At 37.7% G+C, this 15,636-nt stretch overlaps 1 protein-coding gene across 13 annotated transcripts in view; it reads left to right on the top strand.

Annotated features, from left to right (window-relative positions):
- Window positions 1–15,636, top strand: part of NARS2 (asparaginyl-tRNA synthetase 2, mitochondrial) — a 139,509-nt gene that overhangs the window by 108,930 nt on the left and 14,943 nt on the right. For 9 of the 13 annotated variants that reach the window (XR_015158166.1, XR_015158167.1, XM_086385798.1 and 6 more), the window contains 4 exons: window positions 4,655–4,753; window positions 4,850–4,890; window positions 10,957–11,023; window positions 12,473–12,610. Coding sequence is in view for 11 of the 13 variants with exons in the window: in XM_086385798.1 (XP_086241924.1) it covers window positions 4,655–4,753; window positions 4,850–4,890; window positions 10,957–11,023; window positions 12,473–12,610 (345 nt within the window). In the remaining 2 variants the exon portion in view is untranslated. The remainder of the gene's footprint in view (window positions 1–4,654; window positions 4,754–4,849; window positions 4,891–10,956; window positions 11,024–12,472; window positions 12,611–15,636) is intronic. The other 4 variants (XM_086385800.1, XM_086385793.1, XM_086385790.1 and 1 more) reach the window with 1 other exon arrangement.

Below are 15,636 nucleotides of genomic sequence, written 5' to 3'. Positions count from 1 at the left end.
ACAGGGATGGGAGACTTTTCAGGAGGCTGTGGCCATAATCAATAGAGAGACCATAGCTCTGGAGTTGGATGGGCCAGGATTTGATTCTTAGCTCCGTCACTTACTGACTGTGTGACCTTACACATGGGACTTAATTTCTCTGAGCCTCAATTTCTTCATTCAGAAAATGGGAATAATAATACCTACTTCATGGGGTAGTTCATAGGATTCAGATCAGATCAGTCGCTCATTTGTGTCCGACTCATTGCAACCCCATGAATCGCAGCATAGGATTAGGCAGATAATATTATAAGGCACTTAGGATAGTTCCTGATACTTAGTAAGTACCCAGAATTTGTTAACTGTTACTATGAATTCTCTCTCCATTACCATTTTGGTTAATATCTTAGTTTGATTTTCTAATTACAATATGTTTATTTTAGAAATTTGTATCAATTCTTCTATTCATTTCTCCTCTTCAGTTCAGTTCAGTTCAGTCGCTCAGTCGTGTCCGACTCTTTGTGACCCCATGAATTGCAGCACACCAGTCCTCCCTGTCCATCACCAACTCCCAGAGTTCACTCAGACTCACGTCCATCGAGTCAGTGATGCCATCCAGCCATCTCATCCTCTGTTGTCCCTTTCTCCTTCTGCCCCCAATCCTTCCCAGCATCAGAGTCTTTTCCAATGAGTCAACTCTTCGCATGAGGTGGCCAAAATACTGGAGTTTCAGCTTTAGCATCATTCCTTCCAAAGAACACCCAGGGCTGATCTCCTTCAGAATGGACTGGTTGGATTTCCTTGCAGAGTCCCTTGGATTCTCAAGAGTCTTCTCCAACACCACAGTTCAAAAGCATCAATTCTTCGGCGCTCAGCTTTCTTCACAGTCCAACTCTCACATCCATACATGACCACTGGAAAAACCATAGCCTTGACTAGACGAACCTTTGTTGGCAAAGTAATGTCTCTGCTTTTTAATATGCTATCTAGGTTGGTCATAACTTTTCTTCCAAGGAGTAAGCGTCTTTTAATTTCATGGCTGCAGTCACCATCTGCAGTGATTTTGGAGCCCCCCAAAATAAAGTCTGACACTGTTTCTACTGTTTCTCCATCTATTTCCCATGAAGTGATGGGACCAGATGCCATGATCTTTATTTTCTGAATGTTGAGCTTTAACCCAACTTTTTCACTCTCTACTTTCACTTTCATCAAGAGGCTTTTTAGTTCCTCTTCACTTTCTGCCATAAGGGTGGTGTCATCTGCATATCTGAGGTTATTGGTATTTCTCCCGGCAATCTGATTCCAGCTTGTGCTTCTTCCAGCCCAGCATTTCTCATGATGTACTCTGCATATAAGTTAAATAAGCAGGGTGACAATATACAGCCTTGACGTACTCCTTTACCAATTTGGAACCAGTCCATTGTTCCATGTCCAGCTCTAACTGTTGCTTCCTGACCTGCATTTCTACTCTTACTCACCCAGTAAATGACCCAATGCCACTTAAAACAGAAATACTACCTTTTCCTCTTAACAGAATGGAGTCACAATTTTATTATCCTAAGTTGGATTTCCTAGTAAATAAACTCTAAAGCAGAGATTTGTGTGTAGATGGTACTGGGGAATGCTCTCTAGAGAAATATCTGGAAAGGAAAGGAAGACAGCACTACTGAACAGAACCAAAGTTGAAGTGTGATGTGTTTACACTTTGAGGCCTTTGCCTCAAACACTTTGTGTTTACACAAAGAGGCCTTTGCCAATTCTGTGAGGACCTTGGAAGCTAGAATTGCCCTTCATGGTTGTCCCATGGGAAAGCAAGTGCCTCCCGATGTTAGCCAGTCATTGGACACAAGATAACCTGGGACAAGTTGTAACTTTGGGTGGGTAAGACAGCACTCTTGGTCTGGGCAGTTGCTGAAGAAGGACCCAACTATGAAACATCAGCAGTTAATATTCCCAGCAGATGAAGATCTTGGTCCTGAGCGGGTGTTCTGGCCACACCCCACATATACATATTACATATACTCCTTTACTGTCTCTCCTTGATTTCTCTAGAGCAGTGTTCCCCAGAGACACCAGGGAGTGGGTGGAGGAATAGGGAAGACTGGTTGCTACTGGCATCTTGTGGGTAAAGGCTAAGGATGCTGTTGAACATCGACAGTGCACAGCCTCTTCCCCCCTAACAGATAATTGTCTGGCCAAAAATGTTAATAGTAACACTGTTGAGTAACACCTTTCCAGATTTAGGGATTCAGAATATGAGCCTCATGGAGTCAGTAAAATTCCTTAATCACCTTTTAGTTTTAGCTCACCACCCAGTTCTTTATTATTCTTTGGCTCAAGCGATGAGAGTATTGTAGAGAATGGAAGCACACCTTTTACCTCCTGCTTCTTCACTGCCCCAACATAAAACCAGAGGGAAAGTTCATAAAGACAATAGACATGGTTATGTTAGAATTAATTAAACATTATAATCTTTGCTCTATAATTACGTATTCTGTAACTGATTCTTAATTATTTGCTACTTTACTGAGTGATACTCCGGGCATATACACTGTTGAATAGTTTGATTAATTGAAATATAAACCTTTTCCAAAAGATAAAAGAAAAAAAAATATGTTCTTCCCAAAGTAATCTTCTGCTTCTTTTAATTTTCTCCCTTTGATAAATTGAATTCTGTGGAAATTATTATCTTGATGAAGAGCAGTCTCTTAAATCAGTATTGTAACAAGGGATATTTTCCTCTTATGAAGTATAAACACTTAAATAGTACTATTGATATTTCAGTGCTATTGAATAATATAGTTTTTAAAACCTCTGAGGATTATGTTAACTCTTCAGTTAAGTTCTTGTTTTCTTTAATATATTCATAAAACATAGTCTGAAAGTCAATGTTAGAAGAGCCAGTGTTTTCTTCTTCAAAGGGAAATATACTGCTCATCAAAGATACCCTTTTACCAGCCTAGTGGCAAAGTCTTTATCTTGCAAATAGGTGTATTTTGTCTCTCAATAGTGTAAGCATACTCTCCAATTTATATGTTTTTTCCTCCCAAAATACATTGGCTTTTTTCAGTGATTGAGAGATATAACCCTTCATAAATCATTTAGTTACTTAGTAAGTTCTTTATCTCTCTGCTGGATTGAAGATGATATAGCCTCAAAGTAAAACATCTTTAGCCTCCTTTTGCTCTTCTTTCATCAAGTTATTCCTTACTTTTCTATAAAATACATGTATAATATAAAATAATATAAAGAGAAGTATAAAATATTTTATGTGTATTGTTTAGTTGCTCAGTCATGTTCGACTCTTTGCAACCCCATGGACTGTAGCCAGCCAGACTCCTCTGTTCATGGGGATTCTCCAGGAAAGATTACTGGAATAGGTTGCTATGCCCTCCTCCAGGGGATCTTCCCAACCTAGGGACCAAACCCAGGTCTCCCACATTGCAGGTGAATTCTTTACCAACTGAGCCACCAGGGAAGCCCCAAATATTTTATATACGTACATAAGTCTAACTAGTTGTTATTTGATAATTACATTCTTTCCTGTAGCTGATTGATTAAATTACTCAGACACTTATATAGCCCCACTGTACTTGCAACATTGATAGAGTGTCTGGTGATTCACAGAGGAAAGGGAGACAACTGTCTGGTGAGGCAACCTGGACTTAATATGTATTTCTTTATGGGGACACATTTGGAAACCACAGTATGATCTCATTGACTTCAAAAGAAGAATTTTAGTTTGGATTAAAAATATTTTAGAAATATTTTCCATTCCAGTCACTTTTTTCTTCTAAGAACAAATTTTTCCCCTGAGAGACTTACAGACACCCCTGGTAGAATGAAATCTTATATACTGATTTGTGTCATATTTGATCTGTATTATTTTTACTTTATACCTTAGCAAAGCAAAAATGTATGTATTTGGATGAAGCTAGATCTCATTGCTTCTATAATCTTAAAGTTTACTTTCATTTATCAGTGACTCAATGAAGCACTTTTCAGAATGTTCCACTCTTCACAACAACTGATGCTGGTTGTGTGCTCCTCTGAACTGGGCACTGAGCTAAGTCTTCTGCATGTATTATCTCATTTAATTCTCACAGCAGTCCTGTAAAACAGGTACTGTTATTGCTCTGATTCTACAAGCAAGTAGACTGAAATTGAGGCATCAATTTGTTTTAGTTGTTCATTTGACAGCTCACTTCATTACTACTTTTGAAACTGTTAACAAAAACTTCAGACATTTTCTTTCTTTCTTTTTTCCCCTCCTACTCTGAGAAGAAGTTGTGATGTTTCTTTTAATCAGTCTAGAAACTGAATTAGCTTGCTGCAGTATATTCAGAAAGTAAGAGGCCTAATGGCTTTCAGTTCAGTTCAGTTCAGTTGCTCAGTCGTGTCCGACTTTTTGTGACCCCATGAATCGCAGCACGCCAGGCCTCCCTGTCCATCACCAACTCCCGGAGTTCACTCAGACTCACGTCCATCGAGTCAGTGATGCCATCCAGCCATCTTATGCTCTCTCGTCCCCTTCTCCTCCTGCCCCCAATCCCTCCCAGCATCAGAGTCCTTTCCAATGAGTCAACTCTTCTCATGAGAATAGTCCCTGCAGAGCCCTAAACTGGTTTTTTCATGAAACTTAACATGTCAGACAATTCTGTATCATTTCTCTTAGGTTATGGAGAGCCTCTTCAAGACTACAGCAATGACAGTTCTCTCAAATTGTCCTAAAGATGTTGAACTCTGTCACAAATTCTTAGCTCCTGGCCAAAAGGTAATTAGTTTTGTGGATAAAGCCCTCTGATTATGTTAATTACATGCAATGACTCTAATTGCATTTACTAAATTTTCTTTTTTCTGTTTTTTTAAGAAGGACAGATTAGAACATATGCTAAAAAACAACTTTCTAATGTAAGTAGATATTATACTTTCTCTGAACTTTATTCATAATTTATCATCATATTTATCATAATTTATTATGTATTAAATTTTTTGTTTGTTTATCTGCTTGTCATACTCCCTAGACTCAAGGGACACTTGTATTTTAATGATAGTTATAGTTCTTGTGTCTGGTTCATAGTTGACAATCAATATTGAATTAATAAATAAATGAATAAATCTTAGCAAGATAAATGAACATGGTAATTATTAGCCGTATTACTGCAATTCAGACTAATGCTTTAGTAATCAAAATCTAGCTTGATTAAAAAATATGCTTTTAAGATACATGTAATGTTTGCCTCTCCGTTTTTCTCTATTTCAATCTTCTTTCTTTTTCTTTGCTTTTGCTGCCTAAAATCTGAAAATATATTCTGAACTGTTTTTAAGCCAATTTTTTAAAACCTAAAAATCCATATTGTAAATACTGCACATACATTATTGCTTCATTTTCACTGTAATCCCATTATATAGCATTTGATATTGGACTGGTTGTTTAGTCAACCAGTCATATTAATCAGATAGGCTGTTCTTTTCACAGTTTATTATTAAACACATACTTGATATGGGAAAAACAGCAAATAACTTCTTATATCTAATACAAACAATTTACATAAAACTTAGTATTCAGCATTACCGTATGTAAATTAGATGACCAGTGTGAGTTTGGTGCATGAAGCCAGGCACCCAAAGCTGGTGCTCTGGACAACCTAGAGGGATAGGATAGGGAAGGGGATTCAGGATTGGGGGGGACACACGGATACTTATGGCCAATTCGTGTTGATGTTTGGCAAAAACCATCGCGATATTATAAAGTAATTATCCTCCAATTAAAACAAATTTTTAAAAACTTTGTATTCAGGGTATTTACAGTGTATCAAGGAAACAAGGTTGGTACTCTGAAGAATAAAAGATTGTCTCTCAAAGTAGTTAGTATCATTTTTCTCTTGCCATCTTAAACTTAGCAGGTTTCTGTTCTAAGAAAATAAAGAATCCAACCTATCCTTGAGGAGGGAAATAAGAAAAACTTGGCACACTGGACCAAGCTGAGAATCAGGTAGCAACCTAGACCTGCAGACTACAAGTTAAAAGTGATGAATTGTTGACCCTGAACCAGTAACAAGGCAGCAAATGTGGGAATAGCAAATGAGGGAAGAGTCAAGAGCCCTGTGGTAGAGAAGCAAAGGACAGTGAAGTAAAAGTGAAGGCTTTGGAGACTTTTTCTTTACTTAAATGTATATTGAATATTTACTATATGCCAGGCATTGTTCTAGCATCTAAAAACTGCTTTTAAAGCAATGAACAAAGTAGATAAAACTCCATGCCTTCACTGAGCTTACATTCCTGGTGGAGATAATAATAGCCAAGAAACAAGATAAAAATGTGAAACATATAATCTGTGAAAATGAGTAATACTTAGGGGGGAGAAACCAAAAAAGAGATAGAAGATATGACATAGGAAGAATGAGGAGATAGAAATAGTAGATAGCATGGTGGGGAGGATCCCACTGAGATGATTTTTGAGTAAAGATCTCGAGAAAGTAAAGTAAGAGCACTAGCTATATGGGTAAGTGGGAGAAGAACATCTTAAGGAATTAGTTCACGTATTTGTAGAGACTAGGCAAATTCAAAATCTGAAGGCTGGAGACTCAGCGAAGAGCAAGTCAAAAGCAGCCTGCTGGCAGATTCCTTCCTTCTTGGAGGAGGCCATTCTTTGCTCTAGTAAGGCCTTCAAACTAGATGTTATTAGAGAGGGTATCTTCTTTAGTCAGGATCCACTGATTTAAATGTTAACTTCATCCCAAAAACACCTTCTCAGAAATATCCTGAATATTTGACCAAATATCTGGATACTGCAGCCCAGCCAACTTGACACATAAAGCCATCAACAGACCAGGATGGTGACAGTGGAGGGGGAGAGAAATGGTCCTAGTCAGGATAGGTTTTAAAGATAGAGCAAACAGGAGTTGCTGAGAGTGAGAGAGAAAGAGAGTGACTTGAAAGCCTTTGACTTACATAGCTATGGAAATGGAGACAGAGGAAGGAGTAGCAGCCAGGTTGTAGAGAGAGATGGGGTGGTAACAGGCTCATTCCCGTGAGGTGTCACATTATTATTGAGATCCATTCAGATGTCCGTTTGTAGATGTCAGGTAGGCAGTTTGAGTGTCCAGATCTGGAGTGTACAGGAGAGTTCTGGACATAAGTGTATTGATAAAATTTTTAATTAAGTAGATAAGGAAAGAAATAAATTGGGCATCTCGAGGAATCTGTGCTGGAAACAGAGAATCAGGCAGATCTTAAGAGAAGTTATCCAGCTCCTATCTAATGAGTAAGATCTTAGATGGAGGGAAAATATCCACCATTTATTGAATATTTACTATGTATCAGACAGTGATAAACTTTACATATACTGAAGTTCATTATCTTCACAACAACTCTGAGTAGTTAAGCTTCAGTTTTCTCATCACAAAAGTGATAACTTGAGTAATTTTGTTGAAATGACCAAATGCTGCTTAAGCAGTATGTCAAAAACTCAATAACTTGAAAACCCTCCTACAAAACATCTAAAGACGTTAGTTAAAATATTATGAACTCCTCTGAAATGCACTGTTGGCTTCATTAGCATATAAGAGAGGTCCCAGCAGCTAGAAACAAAGAGGGGGAACAACCAGAGGGAATATTCTCAGAGTTCATGATTCTCAGAGTTCATAGCACCTTGGAAATAGTTTCTGGAAAGGAGAAGAAATATTATTCCCTGTACATACCAAGGAGCCTGGAGGGCTGTAGTCCATGGGGTCACACAGAGTCAGACACAACTAAGCACGAACGTGTGCGTAACCAAGAAAAAGTAGAGCGAATTGCTGAAGGCCATCAAGGATATCCAGTGTCAGAACTCTAAGTTGAACTTGAAAGTTCTGCCTCAACTTAAGGTATAGGCAGAGTATCATAGAACATTTAGAATAAGGAGAGCTATTTAAACACGAAGAGTCTTTTTTTTCTTGATGTTGTACCTGTAATATATCAATGGTACAAGATTCTAGTGCTTCCCTTTTTGACTGCTCTTATATTTCTCAGTATAATGAATAGATCATATCAAGTAATTGATGGAACAGAACAGTAGAGTATCTAAGTAGAAAAAAGCTTAAGACAGTATAGCCCTGTGTCCTTATTTTATAAGTGTAAATACTTAATTTTTTAATATTTGTATTTTTACATTTTTTTAAATAAAGATGACGTTTTATAAAACCTTCACTGAGATGAAGTGATTTACATAGCTAGTAAGTGGTAGAGTCAGAGGGAGAACCCAGGGCCCCTTATGTTTCGTTTCGATAGAACATATGAAACTGCAAGTGGTTTAGGCGTTATCTCAGGAGTTAAAAGCTTAGACTCTGGAGTCAGCACATCAAGCTTTACTTCTTACTTACATGAGTGATTTTTGGCAAATTACTGAACCTCTCTACACTTCAATTTCCCTCCTATAAAATGCTCATTTAAAAAGCATTACTACTATCAACACCAGCACCATTCTAACTTAGAAATTATGTGTTATTTAATACTAGATTTTCTTTTGAATAGAATTTCCATCTTAAAAAACCTATCACTCAAAACATAGCTTCGGGAAGTCTATTTGTACTTTATGACACAGCTCTTTCCAGTTAGTTATTATAAATTTGAACTTTGTTTTTGCTTCAGAGAATAAGTTTGGGTTGGGTAAGATATTTTTTTAGCTCAAAGGTCTTCAGAAAGCTTGTAGATTTTTGTTTTTAATCATGCAAAATACTGTTGGAGAGGAAATAGAGAAACACCTTCATATACTACTAGTGGGCATAAATTGGTGTAACCCTATAAAGGGGGAATGGATGATATCTTTGGCAATGTCTTTCAAAACTATAAAAACTCCAAGATGCAAGTACTCTAGAAGCCAACAATTCTGTTTTTCCCATGTTCAAAATTTGTGTGAGCATGTGAAGTGAAGTGAAAGTCGCTCAGTCGTGTCCAACTCTTTTGTGATCCCATGGACTATATAGTCCTTGGAATTCTCTGGGCCAGAATACTGGAGTGGGCAGCCTCTCCCTTCTCCAGGGGATCTTTGCAACCCAGGGATTGAACCCAGGTCTCCCACATTGCAGATTGATTCTTTACCAGCTGAAAATACTGGAGTGGGTAGCCTATCCCTTCTCTAGGGCATCTGCCCAACCCAGGAATCAAACCAGGGTCTCCTGCATTGCAAACGGATTCTTTACCAACTGAGCTGTCTGGGAAGCATAAATTAGATATGTGTGGTCATGATTTGCCGTAACAAAAGATTGGAACCAGCTGAAATACCCATTGGTAGGTGACTGGTTTGACTGATTAGGATATATCCACATAGTGGAATGTTATGTAATAGTTCAAAAGGTAAAGTTCTTCATATGGTGAAAGTAAAAGTGAAGTCGCTCAGTCGTGTCCGACTCTTCGCAACCCCATGGACTGTAGCCTACCAGGCTTCTCTGTCCATGAGATTTTCCAGGCAGTAGTACTGGAGTGGATTGCCATTTCCTTCTCCAGGGGATCTTCGCAACCCAGGGATTGCACATGGGTCTCCCGCATTGTAGACAGACACTTTACTGTCTGAGCCACCAGGGAAGTTCTTCATATACTAATGTGTAAATATCTGCAAGATATATTGAGCAAGAAACGATTTAAAAGAGTGTGTATGATGCACATGCTATAGCATTACGCTGCAGCTGCCATCTATAAAAAGGGGAGATTGAGTATTAGTATTTGCTTAGAGATGCATTAAGCCCTCTGGAAGAGTACACAGGAAACCAGTAACAATGATTGTTTATGAGGAGAGGAACTAAGTGGCTATGTGAAAGGGGTGGAATGAAGATGTATACTGTTTTATTCATCTTGATTTTTTTAACCATATGCATATATCACCTATTCAAACTGTTAAATTTTTAGTTTGGCTTGCTTTAGGCATGGTGCTTTCTTACTGAGGTAACCAGTGGTATTTTTCCTGAACAATCTTCCAATACTAGAATATATTATGAATCCCTTACCATGGTCTGAAATAGTTCATAGGATTTGACCTCTCATTACCTTTCCCATCTAATTCCTGGCATTCTTCCCCTTATTCAATATGCTGTAGTCACATTGGCTTTTTTGTTTTGTTTTGTTCCTTGAATAAGCCAAACTGTTCCTCACTGCAGGTTTTTGTACTCACTGTTCGCTTTGCCTGGAATACTTTCCTTAGGTATTTATATGGCTCATTTCCTTACTTCATTCAGGATTCTGTTCAAATGTCACCAATTCAGCAAGGCCTTTCTTGACCATCTTATCTAAAATAGTACACCAAACACCCCCTTTTTACCTTGCTTTGTTTATCTTCATAGCACCAGTAGCTCCCTGGAATTATATTATTTTTGTTTATTATTTTTCTATACATACATACACACCCTCTTTTTGTCTTGCTTTGTTTATTTCATAGCACCAGTAGCTCCCTGACATTTTATTATTCTGGTTTATTTATCTTTCTACACACACACACACACACACACACACACACACACACACTCTCTCTCCATAAAGGCAGGGTCTTTGTGTTTATTTACTGGATCTCCAGTGCCGGGAATGATGCCTAGAACATGGTAAATGCTCAGTATATGTTGGGTGAATGAGTGATAGCTCTCAGGAAAGAGTTTTCCTCTTTCAGTCTCAGTATTTAACACCTTTTCATGCATTAGCATAACATGAATTCAGAGAAAATCTTTACTTTCTTGAGTGACTAGCTTCTTTGTGTACACTACAAGTGTGATTATTGAATGGCCATTTCTCTTCACACTACTCAGACTCTCATAAGATTAAATCAGCCATAATTCCTGATTATCAATAATCATTTTTTATAATCATTCCTGATAACCCAGCAATCATTTGATACTCATGTGTGATCTGAAAAAACAATGTGAAAATAAGCCTTTTACAGTTTTCAGATGCACTAATTAACAACAGCCCGTTGTATAGACCTTTTTCTGATTTTACCCTTTTTCTCTCCAGCATTTCTTACACTGAGGCAGTGGAGATCTTAAAGCAGGCATCCCAGAACTTCACCTTCACTCCAGAGGTAGGATATATATATGAAAATTTCTTTCTCATATTTATCTGATTTCATTAAGAATCCTTTAAAATAACCTTATTTCTCTTATTAGCAATATGCAGTATTTCATTGGGTTTTTTTGATGTTTGCCCAACCTTGTTGACATATATAGACTGAAAAATTGTTTTGAAGTAGAATCATATCATTTGGATTAGCAGTGACAAAAGGACTTATAGAGAAGTTTCCCAAGTTTAAAGATGAAATTCCTTAGAAATATCGTAGAATATAGAATAGAATATCAGTGTAGCAATCAACTAGTTCAGTGTTTCTCAAAGTATTTTCTGAATGATGTTTCAGCTGACAGACAAAAGAGGTTATGTGATCAAATAAGTTTAGGCAACACATTAAACAGGTTTCTTTTTCCTTTGAACTTTATGGAGGCTTCTAATTTGTGACCCACTTTGAAGAACACTTGAGTTTTATGTTTTTGCTTTTTCCCAGAACTCCTTTATTTTATTGGCAAGGATATCGGTCTGGAAAGACAGCATGATCTAGTGACCATGCACATAATGTTAGAGGCAGGTCTCCTCATTTCTCTGCCAGTGCTTCTTTCCTGTAATTAAGATACTGCCAGACAAAGGGGACTATAAGATAATGTTAAGAATATAATACCTTTGTCTTCAAACTACTGCTTATACCAGTTCTATTCCCAGTTAGATGTTCTCTTAAGTTAGGTGTTAGATGTTAGGTTAGATTTTCTCTTAAGTTATGAGTGTCCTGTGCTTATTATATTTATAATCAATTGATTTCTTTGTATAATTTTTTAATTTAATATTTGTCTTCTACCCTAGAAGCTTCATGAAGTTAGGGGTTTTGTTTTCCTTACCACTGTTTCCAGTACCTAGATGGTACTTGGGATTTAATAGGCACATTAGTGTTTGCTGAATAAATAGATGAACAGTGTTATTAAATATTCATCAAAGAGCACCTGATATATTAGTTGACTCTTCTATAAAAAAAAAAAAATTCACTGGGAGAAGCCAGCTAGCCAAAGATAGACTCAGTATTAGGAATATTATCTCTCATCATTTAATTTCCTGAGACTTAGGAACAGTAACTGTAGAAGAAGCTCTGGCCAATATTAATAAAAATTATGATTCTGAATCAGCTTTTCTGCACTGTGGAAAGCATACTGTGTCTTCCTATTTGTCTGCTAAATGCTGCTCCCTCATTGGGGCACAGAAAAGCACAGTGTTTATCTACTAGTTCCAGCTTTCATCTTTCCAGGCTTTTGAATGTTCTGTTCACACATCTCTCTCTAGTTTCTCTATCTGTGTAACTTCAGCAGACGGTTCCACACATCCCTGATCCTCAGGGAAAAGAAGCCCTTGGCACTGATACAGGCTATTTTTAGGTCCCGCATTATATATTTCAGCTCTGTCTTCTCCTTTGGTAATTTCTTTTTTCTCATTACAGTGGGGTGCTGATCTACACACTGAACATGAAAAATACCTGGTGAAGCACTGTGGCGACATACCAGTCTTTGTCATTAATTATCCGTTAGTACTCAAGCCGTTCTACATGAGGGATAATGAAGATGGCCCTCAGCACACAGTAAGTAAACACACTAAATAAATCGGGGTTAGTCATCCCAGAGTCTGAGGTTTTCCCCTTGATTTAATTTAATTTATCCTTTGGCATATTTTCTTAAATTATATCATTCACTCTTTATCTCTTAAAATGATAATGTTCCTCACAGGCACCTCTAAAAATGTGTTTCCAAAGAAGATCCCAGTGTTCTGTAAGCACACTCCCTCATTTCTGTTATAGGGTGTCCTTCTCAGTTAAGCAGATGCAAATGTAGGTGCATTTTGTTTTGTATTTTTAAATTACTGAGAGCCCTAGAGCAGTGTATAGCAATATGCCCAGTCTCTATCAAATTAAATACTGATTAGGAGACCACATGCGGTAGGGGGAGATGATGGTAGTGGCATTATCAGACAAAAGAAGAGCTGGCTTGGCATAGCAGGCAGCTTAGAGTACTTTGACTATCAAATAGAAGTGGTGAGGGGAGGGCTGTGCAGGGGTCGAAGAGGGCTGGGTGCATTCTCCTCTTGGTTGTTCCTCTTCTGACTGGCTCTCTTCTCTGCCTATCTTGTCTCTGTCTGTCTGTCCTCTTTAGCTCTTCTTGTCCTCTGTTCTTTTTCCCTCAACTACAGTTGGCTTTTATATTTCTGGTGCTTTCCTTTTTGTCTCTTCTCTCCTTCACAAAATTGGCAGTAACATAAAATAAGAATATTTTTTACTCTTTAAATATGTATTGAATAGTTATTTAATATCATTAATTGTAAAAATCTATGAGACAAATATGTTTATCTCAGAAAAGGTCCCAAATGTAAACTTTGCTGTCTTGTACTTTTCACTTGTTTTTAGATAAATACCAGTAGGAAAATGTAGATCAGGACCCCCTAATAAATAAAATTACCTCATCTTAGGTATACAAGGTTATCTGTTTGAATGTCTTTCCTGTCTTTGCTCATATTACAGCATTCCTAAAACAGTAGGAGCCACCAATTAGTATGAAGCAAATACTATCATGTCATCTCTTAAGTCATAAATCACAAAACAACCTTGCCAAGAAACTCGTTGTTTTTCCAGTTTTACATATAGAAAAGTGAGGTGCAAAAAGACCAATTGCATTTCTTAAGGCTCCATGGATAGAAAGTGATAGAGTTCTTATTCAAACCTGATTCCTCTGGCTCTGAAGTCTGTGTTCTCTACTTTATTACACTACCTCAGAAGTCACAAATATAAAATTACACGTTAGCCACTGATTTCATACATCCCTACCTGTCACCAGCATTATCCAAATGCAGTAAGCAACATAGTTGATTTATGACACTTATTTTCCCTTCTCCCTACCAAGCCTCTGGTATAATCAGTTATGAGAAATGAATAGGCCCACAGGTTGGCAGCAGAAAAAGGGAGAGTGACTAGGGAGTGGATTATCCAGTTGCAGGTTGTCTGTTTGGTGTTGAGCTTACATCAAAAAACAGGAATATGTCTGTATCTCTTGCTTTTATTTTTTTTTCACTCCACCCTATCCCACTTCCACCTCTCTCCCCCAGCACACACACACACTGTATATTCCTCTCATAATTTCCCTCAGTAGAGCACTTTTCAGTCATTCAATTTTGCACTTAAAAATACTCTGCTTAAGGTTTTCCTGCTCTGTGACGACTTCCCTAGCTAACCCAGTCACCCTGAGCCTGCCTTTTCTGGATTTCTATGGCATTTAAAGGATCAGTAAAACTAATTAGTGGCATTATGTCTGTTTTTTGTAGTCTCTATATAAATTTTCCTTTCTCAAATTAAAGTCTTCTTCAGGAAGGTGACTATTTCATAACCACCATGGTATATACCACTCATTCCTCCGCCCTCTAATGTGATTTATATTCAAACCACTGTCATTCCCTCTAATTGTACCACTGAAACTCTGGGAGCAGTAATAATTGTCATGTTATTAAGCTCAACAGACTCTTTAAAAAGTCTTTTACTTCACCTCTCAGCATTATTCAGCACTATTTAGGACTTACTTCTTCCCCCTTTGACTTCTGTGACAGCATTCTCCTAGTTTTCTCCCTTTCTTAGTGAATTATTCTTTCTCAGTCTCCTTTTCAGGTTCATCCTCTTCCACTAGATGCTGGAATTCCTCATGCCTCCATCCTTTTCTCCCCAGATCTTTTCTCTCCCCAGATGATTATTTCATCTTTACCCACAACTCACTGTGTATTTTCACATGACTCAGAAATTTATGTCTTGAATCCAGGCTTCTCCTGTGAGTTCACCACCATTTACACATGGTAAAACCATCTCAAACTTAACATACCCCCAACTGAACCTGTGATTTCACTTCTTCTCCCTTTCTCCCACAAAATTTGATTTTCTTTGAAAATTCAGGGTTCATCTAATTGTGCAAGCCAGAGAGTCCTGAGTCATCTTTGAAATGTTCTCTTCTCTCACTTCACATATTGAAACTGTTACTAAGTTCTGTCATTTCTATACTCCTAAATAAATCTCTAATCCATCTACTTCTCTTTATTTCCACTTTTATGTTTCTGGATTAACATATCATCATATCTTGCCAGAACTACTTCAGTAGTCTTAACTACTGAAGTTAAGTAGTCTTAACTTCTAACCAGTCTTTTGCCTGCATCTGTTCTTTCCTCCTCTGAGTTCATTCTCCCCATTTCAGCTTGAACTTTTAGAAAATGTAAATCTGGTAACATTCTCTCTCTTCTAAAAACCGTTCAGTGGCCTCCCACTGCTCTTACACCAAAAGTCAAGATTCTTTATTTGGCCTACAAGCCTCAGTGTAGTCTGGCTGCTCCTATCTCATGTCTTCTGGTAGGTAGGCAGGATTTTCCCTCATCACAGGATCTTTGTACATAGTCTTCCCTAAATTAAGAACAACCTCCTTCACCTAAGTAATTTTGCTTATTCTTAGATCTCTTCTTCTCAGTAATCGTTTCCACAGAGAAACCTTCCTTAATCCTCTCTTCTGAGTCAGAGATTCACTAAACGGCAGTGTACCATTTTTTTCAAACCTGGGGTTACTAACTTAATCCATCCTATTTCTT

This window comes from Bos grunniens, chromosome 29 (assembly GCF_055505025.1).
Source record: "Bos grunniens cultivar Pamir isolate PY7600 chromosome 29, Bosgru_T2T1.0, whole genome shotgun sequence".
NCBI classification, from domain to species: domain Eukaryota; kingdom Metazoa; phylum Chordata; class Mammalia; order Artiodactyla; family Bovidae; genus Bos; species Bos grunniens.
The sequence above is the reverse complement of the archived record's forward strand: the minus strand, read 5'-3'. Positions and strand labels throughout refer to the sequence as shown.